At 38.1% G+C, this 17,456-nt stretch overlaps 1 protein-coding gene across 2 annotated transcripts in view; it reads left to right on the forward strand.

Annotated features, from left to right (window-relative positions):
• The window catches only part of LOC149173132 (branched-chain-amino-acid aminotransferase-like protein 2), a 381,995-nt gene that overhangs the window by 160,966 nt on the left and 203,573 nt on the right, over positions 1 to 17,456 (forward strand). For both annotated transcript variants that reach the window (XM_089424502.1, XM_089424501.1), the window contains one exon: positions 5,031 to 5,089. In XM_089424502.1, coding sequence (XP_089280628.1) covers positions 5,031 to 5,089 — 59 coding nt within the window. The remainder of the gene's footprint in view (positions 1 to 5,030; positions 5,090 to 17,456) is intronic.

The following is a 17,456-nucleotide window of genomic DNA, read 5'->3' on the forward strand; positions in this document are numbered from 1 at the left end:
GCCTCGACCCTCTCTCTTTGCAATTCGGTCACCAAAAGAGGCTCAGAACAACCTTCCCTTCAATGCTAGTCACCTTCCTTTTGTTGCGGCGTAGACAAGGTCTGTTTCTCTCCTCAACGAGCTATCTTCTTATGATGTGTTGCTCACTTGGATGTGTTGAAATGATCCTCACTCACCTCATATTCATATACAAACACGAGGGCTACATGCGGTGTCAACAAGTCTCATTTGGACACAAGACGACCTGCTCTTTTCTCCCAAATTAATCCACAACCACATATATTGACTTCAAAAATTCAAAACTCCATTTCCACAACTCAGAATCAGATGATCTTCGTTGTGTCGGATTCGTCTTGATGAGAGCTATCATCTTCATCCATCACATGTCGAAATGTGCTCATGGTTTTGTCCCAAATCACAATGGGTGAAAAACCCCAAGCTTGGGTTTCAAGCGCACAAGGCCACTTGTGGAGCTCCTTCCTCTAAACCCTCGATCCACAAGGCTTGGAGTACCTCCCAAGCTACAAAAATCAACAGTGTCTATAAATCATTGGTCTCACCAGCATTGTGCTTTGATCTTGTGGAGAGATAGAGCTGTTAGTCAAGGCCTTACTATGTGACAATGTTGGTTGGTATGCTGCTAAACAAATGGGTTACCAATTCGACTCTTTGTATGAGATCGCTTCAGATTGAGAATGTCCATGTACCATTTATGAATACCTCTCTAGTTAAGAGGGAGTGTTGAAAAATGTGTAACTAGATTCGTTCTTCATAAATTTGAAATGTACTTTTGATTCTTGTAAATTGTAAAATGAAAGAAAATTATTATTATTGTTTTTGGAGCATGGGTTTCATGCTCAAGGTATTTTATTTTATAGGTCAAGCACCCATTGAGTGCTTCCAGGGTTTGTCGTAGGTCAAGAAGTTAAAAGAGTCATTGCAATAAGTTGAAGACCCCTTCAGGCACATTGTAACTTGTAAAGAAAATTATTTTTGTCATTTAAAGAGTCAAAAGACCAAGTCGACTTGGTAGCTGGCAAGGTGGCCTAAAAGAAAGAGCCATGTTGACCTTAAAGAACCTATATATAGGAGGAAAATCGACCTCCTTGAGAGACATTCATCCATCACTCACTCTAGCGAATAAGGAGGAAGAAGAAGGTAGCGAAGAAGGAAGAGGATGAGGGAGACTTTTGTTTGGGCTATTTCTCTCTCACACATGCTAAGGAGGACTAGGATTTTTGTAGTAGATCTAGGGTTTCTATCTACAAGTTCGATCTTGAAGAAAAGAAGGCAAGAAGGTCAAGCAAAGGTCACCAAGGGTCATCCTTAAGCTCCAGAAGTCAGAGAAAGGCAAGCGAAGGTCAAAGGAAGACTCAAAATGCAAATCGAGGCTCACATGTGTGGCAACACCAACTGCTGGGGGGCCAAAAATTTCAGATCTGCAGTGGAGGTAGAAATTCTGTAGCTGGAGGTCAAAGAAGTGCTAGTGGAAGAGATTTCACTGGGTTTGACTGGATCAAGGTTAGCACATCATCCAAATAGGTCGGTGTTTGTCTTGGAGGGTATTGGTTTCAGTCTTAAGGTTTTGGAATTCATCAATTGAAGAATCAATAAGGAAGAGAAGAGATTTGCGGGGTTTCCTCTCAAGTGGAGAGTTCTTGTCCCTAGCTTGCAACCTATATTCTGTGTTCTTGTTCTTCTTGTTTTGGTAGCTATTTGATGATACACACATAATAATAAGTAACAAAGCTAGTAAGTAAAAATACATCACAAACAACTATCAAGTAAAGAGAAATCACTCTAATAATTGCCCTATAGATTTCTCAACACAATGAGAGGTGATCGTCTCCCTCTTGAACTAGCCTTCAAGAGTCATGATAGTCCATTGTCCATATAACATTGTTGCCTTCATTATATTTCAACCAACTACATCAACAACTAGGCCTAATTGAGACTATCCCGTCTAGTGCTACATCAAACCTGTCACAAGTGCTAGAACATCTTCACATTGATCATGCTAGTTTTTCTAAATTGCATATCTCAAATCTTTGTCATAATCCGGGGTTTCTTCCAAATCCTAACGTCAATCCATTAAACAATAATAACCAGATTGCCTAGGGCTACCTTCAAACCCTAACACTTTTGTAGGTCTCCACCATCGTCTCTTGCTTCCATCAAGGATGTCTTCTTAGGGGGCATCTTAATGACTTTTCTTCAACCTAACTCTGAAACCATGGTAATTTTTCTTAGGGCTATATTGTTCTTTGCTTTAGATAATTGCATTTCTTCATTTACATATTAAATTCCCCCACATCATAACATTATTATTCAACAACATATGCAATTATATATAAAGAACAATATCATCATCAATGTAGTGGAACTTAAAGGAACAATAGAAGAAAAACATTCACACGGAGAGACACTAGGATTGGTTGGAGACCATAGGAAAACCCACTATGGGGAAAACCCTTTTAAATTCTTCTTCTTATTAGGATTGTCATAAAGTGCTCAACAAAGAGAGAGTACAATGATCCATATCTTCAACCACAAAACTATTAAGCAAAATCAACTAATCAACATCCAAGAGATGGACCAAACAATGCTAATAATCAAAACTCTGATTCAGAACCCTGCACTCAACTGCCGAATTTTGCGGTCAACTGTAGTCAACTGAAAAATCAAACCCCAGTTTCAAACCACATGCAGAGAGTGTTTGTTCGTGCGACTAAAACCCTCAAACCACACTCACGAGCCTGTGTGCCTGCGGTTGCAACCTAAATATGCTTGTGTCATCCCTGCGGTTGGAAACCAAAACCCTAGATCTCACGAGCGAGCTTCAGACCCTGCAATTTCAAACCTGTATGAACCGATCTCCACGAACCACCTCAAACCTATGCGAGCCAAACCAAAGAAAGAAAAATAATCATGATGATGTCCAAATGAGGGTCACTTGACTTGTATTTATAGTCATCCAAGGTGTCCAATTTCTCTTTTGGGCTGACTTGTCTTTTTGTGCACATGTGGGCTTCAATTCAAAAATATACTTTCCTTTGTCCAAATCAAGTGCTTCATAAGTCAAAATTGGTCCTTTTGAAAAGAGGAATCTAGTCCCATGATTGGAATTTGTCATTGAGTTGCCAAATTAACACCTCTAAGGTAATCAAATGGATTAATTTAACAATTGAATCATTAAATCAAAACCTCCACCTATGTGCACAAAGATTGGTTGCTCAAATAAAACCATAGTTCAACCTCCCAATAATCACTAGTTGATTAAATTAACATGAACACATGTGCCAATTGGGGGGAGGGTGGCTGGGTTGCATTCCAACAAATGTTGTACAATGGAAATATGTTATATCTTTGGGCAAAGACCACCATGGTAACTACACATTGATAAAATAGAAGCTCCATCTATGTTTGAAACTAGAGTGCATCATCAAAGAACTAGAATCATAATTAATGCCTCATCAAACCTTTGGAGAAATTTTGATCATCAAAGAAGTATGTTGTACCCCTTCATTCAAATTCAAACTTAGAAAAAAGTACATCCTCTATGGTACTAACATGATCAAGCACATTCCACCTAGGTGTTGTCTAGGAAATGTTACAATGACAAGTCAGATCGCCTAGGGAAATCCCACCAAGGCAAAGTGCACAACCACAACACACATCATCCAATGTCATCAACATCATAAGGGGACAATAGAAACTATAGCACGTCCAATCATCAAGTATGTCTCCACAATACATCCAACACAAGAGGACCATGTAGAAGACCCCCTCCTAGTGACAAAAATAATACAGCATCACATGCAAAAGTCACTGGGAAACTCCAAAAATATCATGAAACATCTACCTCCTGACTCCATCATCATCTAAGAACAGGATGCGGCAAATCCAACAAGTATACCAAAATCACATCATAATGAGATATCATGCTCCATAATGATCAAATATGCAACCCAGGAAGTGATCAGCAAGGAAAACACAGGTGAGAAGACCACCAAATCAAATACCTTGATCAAATGATCCAATGCCATGAAGAGAAGGGGCTCCATGAAGACGTATTCCCCCAAGTGGGCCCAATACTTCAAGATACCAGCTGCAAATGTCCATCAATGTGATGAAAATCACAATATGGAACCTTGTATGATATGGGGTGTAGTAGACATCATTCTTTTTTTTATTTTTTTGTTCCATGCTTGTACTTTCTATGCATTCCTAGATCTTGGATTTTAAGAAGTTGTAATTTCTAACGGTTTAGTTCTGAATGCATAGTGATGAAAACTAACTATTTCGATAAGGTTACAAGAGTCCAAATCTTATGGAGAACATGAAAAGGACAGTATCCCATTAAGATCCACTTAGACCAATTTGGCTTGTCAGACGTGTTAAATTGCTTTCATGATGGAGGGAAACCTCTAGAAGGTCAAACACCTACCCTCACACACACAAGCAAGCACTCTACAGGTACTGGGTTTTGAACCCAGGCAGTTTGCATGGTGGTACCCTGTTCCAATGACTATGTCACAGTTCTATGGATATGGGTTTGTTCTATAAAATATAAACAATGGGAAGTCTATATGGCCTGTTAATCTAATGAAGGTTGGAAGAAGGAGAAAAAATGAAAAGGCTCATGCCCTACAAGTTTAAAAGTGCAATAGATAGAAAAATCACAATAGACTTTGGATACAACCATGCAGAACAAATGGAAAAATGAACATATTTGAATCTTCATTGTATACTATTGTATTGTTTTCTTGCCAGCATTCTGTATAGAAATCCTGTCTATATAAATTCTGTCCTGTATGCTGTGCCTTTTTCAGAATTGTCTAGTATTCATGTTTTCATTGTCTTATGTTGTGCTGAAAGTCATTTAATTTGACTTCTGTTCTGAAGAACATCTATAAAACTTTACTTGCATTTCATCTCCACTAGGATTATGTCTGTTTTAATTTTGATTCGTTTATTATTATAAAATTGTAGTTGAGGATTCAGGACTCAATTTTTTAATTTCTCTGCAGGGTACACTACGTTGCCTCTGCAATGCTCTGGAGATTCCTTTCCAAAGTTCTATGCTCAAGTATGGATTGAAACATTATCTTAGAAATTTTCCTATATAGATCAATTTTTTATGGATATACTGGTTAGTTTTTTTTGAATTATAGGTGGGTCGGTTTTGATTTTGTAAAGCTAATCTTTGGGACCTATTATCTAGTTCTCATAAGTTTACATCGCTTTCACATGTGACACTAGCAAATAATGATCTGTCAAGGAAGCTAGTGATTAATCATCTGCCACAGTACATGCAAATGCTACGACTGATGATGGAATGCAGAAAAAATTAAGAAGAGTACATTGATGACTTCATTTCATGAAATAAGGTCCTAATACATAGGAGATAAGGATGTGCACTATGTAAATTAGGTAAAGTCCAATTCATAACTTCTTATTTGATGATAGCTAATACATAACATTGCATTATGACATAACCATAACTTTCTTAAAGCCATTGATCTTTAAAAGGAGTTATAGATCAACTAGGTTCATGACTAGAGGAGGTACACATGATGAGAGTTCAGTCTAGAATACTTGTCTAAGTATGGGCACATGCAATGTAGAACCAACCTTGGTGTGTATCAAGTGACACAGGGGATGTGCAGTGGTCCTGTTGCCGCAAATTCTAGCAAGTCTTTGAGAGGGGTACCCTAAAAGTCTATTACTAGACCAAAAGACAACAATGGGATAGTGGCCCATTGTGACCATAGCCAAAGCCCCCTACTCTTTATGGAATTTCACCAATGGGAGGAGTCCCGTCATATGGTCAATCTATAATGGATATTCTAGGTTTGAGTTATGAGGTAACCTAAGGGCTTCTAAGGAAAAGACACAACTTAAGTACAAGGCTCGAATCAAAGAGTTCAAGTAATTCCCTTTCCTTAGAGAGGTGAAATTTACACACACAAGACCTAGGGCTTGATTGGTCATTTGAGAGTTGGGGTGGGCAAAGGTCAAGGTGAAGAGAAAGGGTTTCCCACAATATGTCTTAGCAAGTTCAAGGCACATGAAACCCTCAAAAAGCCCTCAAGTTGAAGCTAAAACTAAACTAGGGTTTACCTTAGGGCAAATAACTAGGGCAAGGAAATTTATTGACGAAATTGAAGTGAATGCCTACCAAAAGGGGTGATTTTGTGGCAACCATTATCCCCTTGATATTTAGACTCTTGAAACTCCAAAATTCTTCATCCCTAGGAATTTGCAGCAAGCCCTAGCTTGGCCCCTTGGCCTTAAAAGGGGTCGAATTAGATCAAGAGAGAGAGAGAGAGAGTAAATTTATGGATAAAAATTTAAGATGATAACCAAAAAGGAAGGCCGGTGCCTAGTCCTAGGGTCAATGGAGTCTATGGGTTCTTAAAATTGATTTTATCTTGCAAAGGAGTAAGGCTATTTTGATGCCCTAACATCAAACCCATAACTATCACCTTTGTGAGGGATCAAAGGTCACTTGGGAGAGCTAACATGAGATCACCAAGGGGATTGCCATTCACATATTATACTATAAGTAATGCATGCAATGATAGGACCTAGTGTCCAATAAATTGATCTTCAACAAAATTAGGGCACAAAATTACACTATATCATCAATTTATTTCATACATTAGACATAAAATCATAAATTTGTGGTAGAAAAGGTTACAAGACAATATGCATGAAATAATCCAAAGTATTTATCCAAAGAGACTTCTCCAAAGACAAGAACAAATGCTCAAGATGATTTTTGCTCCATAGATCACATTTTTCCCATTACAACAAGAGGTTGAAATCCTCAAAGAAGCTGAAATATCCAAGTCTAAGTGATGATGATGAAAAGCGATATGTCCTCTCTATTTATTGGAGGAGGAATAGTTCCTAATTGGCCTAAAAGCCCCTAAATCTCAAGTAAAATCACAATGATGAATTGGGTTACAAGCCAACCCACTAGCAAAGACATTGTTGTCGCGCGGATTGACACGACAACGCTCAGACCGGGGGCAGTCACTCTGATCCCCGATCTCTCCGTTTAAGCCTGTCTCCCGCGGCTAAGGGGGGTAGACCCTATGAGATGATGAAGACCAACTGCCAAACAGTTGGGCTGGGAGACACGAGACACGATATGATAAGCACTAGATGGATTTAAAAGTTTAAAGACCAGTGCCTTATGGGTTTGAATTTTAAATGATCACTTAGTAAATATTTTGGAAATGTAAACCACGTGTAGCAATCATTTATCATTAAATGACTAGAACAGATGCAGGATATTCGATAAATACACAGAGTTCTTATAATGACCAGAGCTTCAATAACGATATCCAATGATTTTAAATTTTGAAGAGATGAATGCCTTGCAAAATCATGAATCATTAACCAGATACAGCTAATCTTTAAGATGATCATTCATGTGTAGACCTGTCTAAAATAAGCATTTATTCCAAATTTTGAATCTCAGCGTGATATTTCCCGAGAACAACTGGATCTGGCAAACAAGGAAATTTTCCACATTTTTTTTTTTTTTTTTTTTAAATCTAACTATTTGATCAAAATAAACTAAATCAAAAATTAAATTCCTAAACTTAGATTTTTATTTTTTATTTTTTTAATTTTTTTTTAATTCTAAAAAAAAAAAAAATTTAAATTTCTAAAAAAAAAGAACTATCAAAATATATAAAAAAAACTTTCATTTATTTCCCTTTTTTATTTGATTTTATATTTAATAATAAAAAAAATAAAAATAAAAACTATTTAAAATGAAAATAAAATCTACAACGACACATTTTAACTATGACTAAACGCTAACTAGAAACCCTAATCCTAAACATAACCACGCAGCCTGAAATCGAAACGCATCTAATAAAACGCTATACGGCTATGCGTAACTCGGATTAATGTGGCGTAGCATGATACTTCAATGGCGGCGATGGATGGAAACGAAACTTACCTGAAGATGCCCTTTCGTATAAATCGAATTTTACCTGGAGAAAAATGTTTGACGTGAATAAGTTTTAGTCAATGCAGAATGCCTTTAACGCGCAATCCACAGGGTGAACGTGCTCCCTTTCGATGCGTTCAGCAGTTTCTTCTGTCGGCGGAGATGACTGGCTGGCCTTTCGGCCCTCCACGAAATAATATGGCTTCACGGGCTTCCAACTACATATATCAATCGGCCTCCGTTATGACACAACAGCTTGTTCGAATAAGTTCATGGTTGGATTACGGATTCTCGATATCGACTACGCTGATCATGCAATGAAATACCTTTGTTCTGTCTATCAACTCTGATGTTTCTAAACGAATACCAAATCCCACACTGTAAGACTTTGCTAAAGTCGACACTAGCATAATCAGAATCTGAAGCTTCTGCCACATGTAAATTGCAGTGTCTTTGCCGCTAGTTTCAAAAATTCGAAAGCTCGAGATCAGTTCCTCTGAGTTTCAGAGAAAACCTATAGCTCAATACGGGTTCCAGCGCAGGCCAAAATACAATATAGAACCCTCACTTGTCCCTGCCAATGGATATGGCTCTGAAATTAACTCCAACAGACGGTGGTGGCTTAAGGAGCCTGTTCCTTGCGTGAATGCAGTGGCAACTTTTTGTTGATGCCCACACCGAAACCTTCTGCTAGTCTGACATTTTCACGGTGTGCCCACTACGTCAGAACTTTACGCTATTTGCTCGAAGCCAGCAACCAAAACGACAGAAATTTAAATGAGGCGCGCAGGTATTTTGAGAGCTTGATCCGAATAGAATTGGTTAATCCGCCGTTTCACTTGAAGCCTTTAGTGCTGGATACAGTAAATGCATTCTCCTTTATTGCCTTTCTTCACTTGAGCATGTCAAAATCAGCCACACGTGTACTTTGAAATTTTCTCTTGACGGCTATAAAGCCACGGCGTAGGAGGAAACGCATAGATTTTTGGCAGATAGGATGTTTTCACTTGGGTGACAGGACAGCCAGAACCCTTGAAACGAAATATGCTTCCTTCTATACGTGATTTCTGGGCCCTGATTCTTCGACGGGCAGTCAAGCAAATGAACAAGCAATCAACACTGCATCTAGAGAAAGCTTCTACCAATTTTGCAACCTGAAATAGACCAAATCACCCAAAAATGATATATACATAAAACCAAAACTGAAAACCCTAATTAACGCTGTATAAAGCAAAAATTTGAAACCCCAGATCAGTCGAATAATTTACAAATTTTGGCCCCTTAACAGCCAGATTCAACAATAAGAACAGAAATATTTTTTTTTTTTGTTAAAAAATTTCAGATTTTCACTATGAAGAACTTCAGAAAATCTCTCATGCAAATTAGGAAAAAAAAACTGAATGATAGACCCAGGATCAAATCCAACTGGGCTCAGCAAAAAATGCTTGCGGGAGTTGGCTGGTTCAGCCGAGAACTTCCCCAAACGCCCACCAATCTTCTTCAGTAAGGGTTTTCTGCACAGCTCAAGACAACCATCAGTAAAGAGGGTAAAAATGCTGCTAGATCCCAAAAGTAATGGAGATACTTGCCATTACTTCAGAAACCCTAACACCACTCAAACCCTAGCAAGTGAACAAGATACCTGTGCTCACAATACTCTACAATAAGCTATTATTAATGGCTGAAACATAAAATATGCAGAAACTAAATTAGCTCACAGCACTTCCAGAGAGTAACACCAGCAAGATTTGGACCCCAAAGTCTTCTTTTATTAACCAGAAAACAGATTACAAGAGAGCTTCTTCAGTACCAGACTCACAGATCCAATGATCTGAAATGACCCCCTAAGACCCTATTTAAAGGAAATGATCCCAACGGCTAGTTCGAGTGATCCATGTCGAAATGATCTCGACCGTCGATGAGGATCAAGACATCTCTTAATCTCATCCGTCGAAATTGTTAACTTATTATTAAAAATAATATTTTGCATGCATTCACTCAAAATATTATTATTTTATTATTTAGGGTTTTTGCTTTATTTTATAATTTTTTATTTATTTAATTTTTTAAATTTTATTTATTTTATTATTTTATTTATTTATTTTATTTATTTATTTTCTTAAATGGATCATCGAATTAAGCCTTTGGAAACATCACCTAGGACCTAGGACTTAGGACTCATGAGGGGATTTACAACATTTTCCAACCCTCAAGACACATTACATCATGACTTTTACAATTTACATCTTAAGGGGGAAAACCCCTTTATCATAGACCCTCATAAATCACCCAGTTTCTGCGACACAACTATAATCTAGCAGATCAACACACTAGGATTCTCCTAAAGTTCTAATAACAAAATGCATCCCGGCTTTGGGGTCAGGCTGAAGGAAAACTCTACCGATCGTAGATCGGTGAGACGAAAAACCTTCCGGGACGTAGATTATCATTAGAAAGTTAGGTCCACCTAGGAAATTTTACATAAACGACTCATATCTGCTAAGATTATTTACAAATTTATACATGCAGATTGGGTTTACAATTAAAATGATCAAGCTGCTGATGACTGCAGGCTGGCACGGACACGTCGATCAAGTGCTGCCCCTTTTTGCAAAGAAAAGGGGGGTACTGCATAGGTAGTTGACCGGTAGTGGTCAACATCTGGCTCTACTTGGGGACACGTTGCTGCACTGTAGGAATGTGAGAATCCAGAATCTGCATCTACGCAACACACAATAAAATATAAGTAGCGTCCGTCCAAAAATCATCATATAACATTAAGCACAGGAAAGATATAAGCTCTTCATTTATTAACTAATCTAGAAAAGCAAATCTAATCCTAAAACAGAAATGAAAATGCGGAAAAACAAGGAGTAGGGTTAGAAATACAATACAAAGGATGCCCCATGGCATCAGATGTGTTCAATATAGTGTATACTGAGCATTTGCCTGCTTTCAGGCAAATCTGTCGGCTGCTTGTTGGATGTGCCATGTCCAATTTTGCATATGGTAGGACTTTTTCCTATCCGAAAATCAAGCTGCTCACGGCCGTCTGATGCATCAAATCTTCTTCTCATTTTCTTTCTCTTGCGCTTTTTCTTTGTGGCAGGCTGTATGTAACTTTCTGTTTCAAAGCTATCAGATGAAGTATGTGAGATATGCGTGACATGTCTTTCTTTATCCTGCATCTGATCTTTATCATTTTTAAGTCTATCTGGATCACCTTCAATTAACCATCTTTCAATTGAACCAATGACCTCCTCATAATAAGATGGAACTTGTTGCAACAAATGAGAAGGCTCCTGATCTGTTGATGTCCCCTGGTTTCTCTTATCCTCTGACCATTGTTGAAACTTTTGAACCTGTATTTTAATGGCATCCATCTGACTAGAGTGTTCAACCTTTATATCACTGATTTGCCTGGCCTGGTGTTCTTCCATATCTTTTATTACTTTATCGTTCTTTTCCTTTATGTCCATCAAGCAATGCTGCATGGAGTTTATTTCTTCTTTGTGATTTGCTTGCATGGTGGCTAACTGATTATTATGGTCGAACGTCATGATAGTCATTTCTTCATCCATAGTTAATAACTTGTTTTGCATAGAATTAATTTCCCTATCATGATCAGCTTTCATGGTCATCATATTTTCCTCTAAGCCTGATATTTTGCTTTGCATGAAACTAATTACTGTGTCATGATTAGTCTTTATGGCCTCAATTTCTCTAGCATGCTGATTTTGCATAATCTCCATCTCCCTATTACGCTTTTCCAGGTGGGTGCATAAAGTTCTCACATCATTGACATAACTAGTTTGATTAATCTCCATATTTTTTACCAGCATCATTAGTTCTTGTATAATTTGCCTTTGCTCTTCCTTTTCATTGTCATTTGTCCCTAATTTTCCACTATCATGGACTTGATCTGCAATAGTACTGGTGGATGACACATTCTGATCTTGAAATCTTTCTTCAACAGCTGGACCTTTAATAGGATTACTTTCTTTCTGTTGCACAATTTAGGTGCAGAAGGCAAGCTATTTGGATAACCATATCTATCTTTGAAAGCATTGACAATGTCTTGTAAAGAAGTGAAAGAATCCTTAGGAAAATTGTTAAACCAATTCAAAGCATCACCCTCTAAAGAAAAGACAAAAAGACGCATCTTGATATCTTCATGATTAAACTGAGGGGGTCTACAATATATGATCATTATGCGAGTAAACAAGCCTAGATGCCTTCTAACAGCGATTGAATCACCACCCGAGAAAATAGGTAATTTAGAAATGGCCTCCTCCGAAAAATCATGGCGACGGTCAGTAAAACGACATGGTTTAAATGAATAATAAGGGATTAAATGGATGATAGAACGAGACCTCTGCTCAAGAAAGTCAACAGATGAAAGCAGTGGAGTCGCCACTTGAACAATGAATTTGAATCTAGGATCCAAAAAGTAACCACAAGCAGATATGAGGAAGGCTTCTTGTCTGGGAAAAATGAGAAAATGGAGTCGCCACCCAAACAAGAAACAAAACGAAGAGATGCTACTGATATGGCGAAAAGTAATGCAGTAAAAGATCCAAATGATAACCCCAAAGGTTGAATCTGCCAGCTCAAAATGAGAGATGAGAAAGATGAGAAAATGAATGTCGATGAAACTCCAGGAACAGAAAAAATCTGTCCCCGGCAACGGCGCCAAAAAATGTTGTCGCGCGGATTGACACGACAACGCTCAGACCGGGGGCTGTCACTCTGATCCCCGATCTCTCCGTTTAAGCCTGTCTCCCACGGCTAAGGGGGGTAGACCCTATGAGATGATGAAGACCAACTGCCAAACAGTTGGGCTGGGAGACACGCGACACGATATGATAAGCACTAGATGGATTTAAAAGTTTAAAGACCAGTGCCTTATGGGTTTGAATTTTAAATGATCACTTAGTAAATATTTCGGAAATGTAAACCACGTGTAGCAATCATTTATCATTAAATGACTAGAATAGATGCAGGATATTCGATAAATACACAGAGTTCTTATAATGACCAGAGCTTCAATAACGATATCTAGTGATTTTAAATTTTGAAGAGATGAATGCCTTGCAAAATCATGAATCATTAACCAGATACAGCTAATCTTTAAGATGATCATTCATGTGCAGACCTGTCTAAAATAAGCATTTATTCCAAATTTTGAATCTCAGCGTGATATTTCCCGAGAACAACTTGATCTGGTAAACAAGGAAATTTTCCACAATTTTTTTTTTTTTTTTTAAAATCTAACTATTTGATCAAAATAAACTAAATAAAAAATTAAATTCCTAAACTTAGATTTTTATTTTTTATTTTTTTATTTTTTTTAAATTCTAAAAAAAATAAAAATTTAAATTTCTAAAAAAAAAAGAACTATCAAAATATATAAAAAAAACTTTCATTTATTTCCCTTTTTTATTTGATTTTATATTTAATAATAAAAAAATAAAAATAAAAACTATTTAAAATGAAAATAAAATCTACAAAGACACATTTTAACTATGACTAAACGCTAACTAGAAACCCTAATCCTAAACATAACCACGCAGCCTGAAATTGAAACGCATCTAATAAAACGCTATACGGCTATGCGTAACTCGGATTAATGTGGCGTAGCATGATACTTCAATGGCGGCGATGGATGGAAACGAAACTTACCTGAAGATGCCCTTTCATATAAATCGAATTTTACCTGGAGAAAAACGTTTGACGTGAATAAGTTTTAGTCAATGCAGAATGCCTTTAAGGCGCAATCCACAGGGTGAATGTGCTCCCTTTCGATGCATTCAGCAGTTTCTTTTGTCGGCGGAGATGACTGGCTGGCCTTTCGGCCCTCCACGAAATAATATGGCTTCACGGGCTTCCAACTACATATATCAATCGGCCTCCGTTATGACACAACAGCTTGTTCGAATAAGTTCATGGTTGGATTACGGATTCTCGATATCGGCTACGCTGATCATGCAATGAAATACCTTTGTTCTGTCTATCAACTCTGATGTTTCTAAACGAATACCAAATCCCACACCGTAAGACTTTGCTAAAGTCGACACTAGCATAATCAGAATCTGAAGCTTCTGCCACATGTAAATTGCAGTGTCTTTGCCGCTAGTTTCAAAAATTCGAAAGCTCGAGATCAGTTCCTCTGAGTTTCAGAGAAAACCTATAGCTCAATACGGGTTCTAGCGCAGGCCAAAATACAATACAGAACCCTCACTTGTCCCTGCCAATGGATATGGCTCTGAAATTAACTCCAACAGACGGTGGTGGCTTAAGGAGCCTGTTCCTTGCGTGAATGCAGTGGCAACTTTTTGTTGATGCCCACACCGAAACCTTTTGCTAGTCTGACGTTTTCACGGTGTGCCCACTACGTCAGAACTTTACGCTATTTGCTCGAAGCCAGCAACCAAAACGACAGAAATTTAAATGAGGCGCGCGGGTATTTTGAGAGCTTGATCCGAATAGAACTGGTTAATCCGCCGTTTCACTCGAAGCCTTTAATGCTGGATACAATAAATGCATTCTCCTTTATTGCCTTTCTTCACTTGAGCATGTCAAAATCAGCCACACGTGTACTTTGAAATTTTCTCTTGAAGGCTATAAAGCCACGGCGTAGGAGGAAAAGCACAGATTTTTGGCAGATAGGATGTTTTCACTTGGGTGACAGGACAGCCAGAACCCTTGAAACGAAATATGCTTCCTTCTATACGTGATTTCTGGGCCCTGATTCTTTGACGGGCAGTCAAGCAAATGAACAAGCAATCAACACTGCATCTAGAGAAAGCTTCTACCAATTTTGCAACATGAAATAGACCAAATCACCCAAAAATGATATATACATAAAACCAAAACTGAAAACCCTAATTAACGTTGTATAAAGCAAAAATTTGAAACCCCAGATCAGTCGAATAATTTACAAATTTTGGCCCCTTAACAGCCAGATTCAGCAATAAGAACAGAAATATTTTTATTTTTTTTGTTAAAAAATTTCAGATTTTCACTATGAAGAACTTCAGAAAATCTCTCATGCAAATTAGGAAAAAAAAACTGAATGATAGACCCAGGATCAAATCCAATTGGGCTCAGCAAAAAATGCTTGCGGGAGTTGGCTGGTTCAGCCGAGAACTTCCCCAAATGCCCACCAATCTTCTTCAGTAAGGGTTTTCTGCACAGCTCAAGACAACCATCAGTAAAGAGGGAAAAAATGCTGCTAGATCCCAAAAGTAATGGAGATACTTGCCATTACTTCAGAAACCCTAACACCACTCAAATCCTAGCAAGTGAACAAGATACCTGTGCTCACAATACTCTACAATAAGCTATTATTAATGGCTGAAACATAAAATATGCAGAAACTAAATTAGCTCACAGCACTTCCAGAGAGTAACACCAGCAAGATTTGGACCCCAAAGTCTTCTTTTATTAACCAGAAAATAGATTACAAGAGAGCTTCTTCAGTACCAGACTCACAGATCCAATGATCTGAAATGACCCCCTAAGACCCTATTTAAAGGAAATGATCCCAACGGCTAGTTCGAGTGATCCATGACGAAATGATCTTGACCGTCGATGAGGATCAAGACATCTCTTAATCTCATCCGTCGAAATTGTTAACTTATTATTAAAAATAATATTTTGCATGCATTCACTCAAAATATTATTATTTTATTATTTAGGGTTTTTGCTTTATTTTATAATTTTTTATTATTTTTTATTTATTTCATTTTTTTAATTTTTATTTATTTTATTATTTTATTTATTTATTTTCTTAAATGGATCATCGAATTAAGCCTTTGGAAACATCACCTAGGACCTAGGACTTAGGACTCATGAGGGGATTTACAACATTTTCCAACCCTCAAGACACATTACATCATGACTTTTACAATTTACATCTTAAGGGGGAAAACCCCTTTATCATAGACCCTCATAAATCACCCAGTTTCTGCGACACAACCATAATCTAGCAGATCAACACACTAGGATTCTCCTAAAGTTCTAATAACAAAATGTATCCCGACTTTGGGGTCAGGCTGAAGGAAAACTCTGCCGATCGTAGATCGGTGAGACGAAAAACCTTCCGGGACGTAGATTATCATTAGAAAGTTAGGTCCACCTAGGCAATTTTACATAAACGACTCATATCTGCTAAGATTATTTACAAATTTATACATGCAGACTGGGTTTACAATTAAAATGATCAAGCTGCTGATGACTGCAGGCTGGCACGGACACGTCGATCAAGTGCTGCCCCTTTTTGCAAAGAAAAGGGGGGGTACTGCATAGGTAGTTGACCGGTAGTGGTCAACAGACATAAAACATAAAGATTTTACCATATGTGTGAGCCATAGGGCTGATATCATCCATGCATAGGGATATATGAGGCATGCATTAAGGCTTCTAGGTGACAAGCTAGGTGTAGAAGCCTTTGAAAATCATCCTCCGAGTGTTGGCCCTCAGATCTCTATCAATATCCCTCTATGGACCCCATGTTTCATTTTGGGGCAGAAAGGTGGTCTCATGGGTCTTCAAATGGCGATAGTGTCGATCTCTGCTCCAACGTTGAGGGCTTCCAAGGTGGTGCTATCCCTCCCATATCTCAAGGGTAGAGACCATCCTCATTTGGGCCTTGGATCAACTGCCATCCCTTCTAAAGTGCTAAGTCAATTGGGGTCCCGCTGGGTCCTAGTGTATCATCCGAAAAAGTCATCAAATATAGGGCAAAATGCCAGAATGCTATGGGTGCTGGAGGTGCCCAAGGGTGTGTGTGATGCTCTGTTGCTGCTTGGAGTTCCATGGCTCTCAACGCTACACCAGTGGGTGCCAATATGCTTCTCTGGAGGTATGGGTTCCAGTTAAGGTGCCTAGGTCATGGTAGTGGAACCACCAAAACAATCACATCATAAAGTCTAGAGAACAACAAATCATTAGGTACAATAATCGTTTTTGCATCTAAGTGCACCAAGCTTGAATGTAAACGTGTTAATTTTAGGTATGTTCTACGCTTGGAGCAATTTATTTCAATTTTTCCAATTAGCTCAATATCTTTTCTAGATTAGCAATCACATCAGCATAATAGTAAATTGCAGATAGAACATAAACATAAATCGCACAAGACAAGCCAAGACAAGAGGACACAAGATGTGGCGCTAGCCAGGGACAAACCCCAATGTGGGGAAACCCTTGATCAATTCTTCTTATATGTTCTTCAATAGTTCAGCAGAGAGAGAGAGATAGTACATATACATTAGAAGTCAACATATTAACTTATCTAAATAAGAGCAGTGATCTTCTCTAAGAAGATAGCATAAGAGGCAGCTGATCTGAGCTGAGTAGAAGGCATACTGCTTCCACTGATCCAAGGTGTATCCATCACCATGCGCTCCTCACTGTGCTGCACTCAATCATCATGCTATACCTGACACTGTGCTGCACCAAATCATCATTATACTACATCTCT

This window comes from Pinus tabuliformis, chromosome 4_2, assembly GCF_031772625.1.
Source record: "Pinus tabuliformis cultivar Carrire ecotype Pingquan chromosome 4_2, CPIR1, whole genome shotgun sequence".
Taxonomy (NCBI): domain Eukaryota; kingdom Viridiplantae; phylum Streptophyta; class Pinopsida; order Pinales; family Pinaceae; genus Pinus; species Pinus tabuliformis.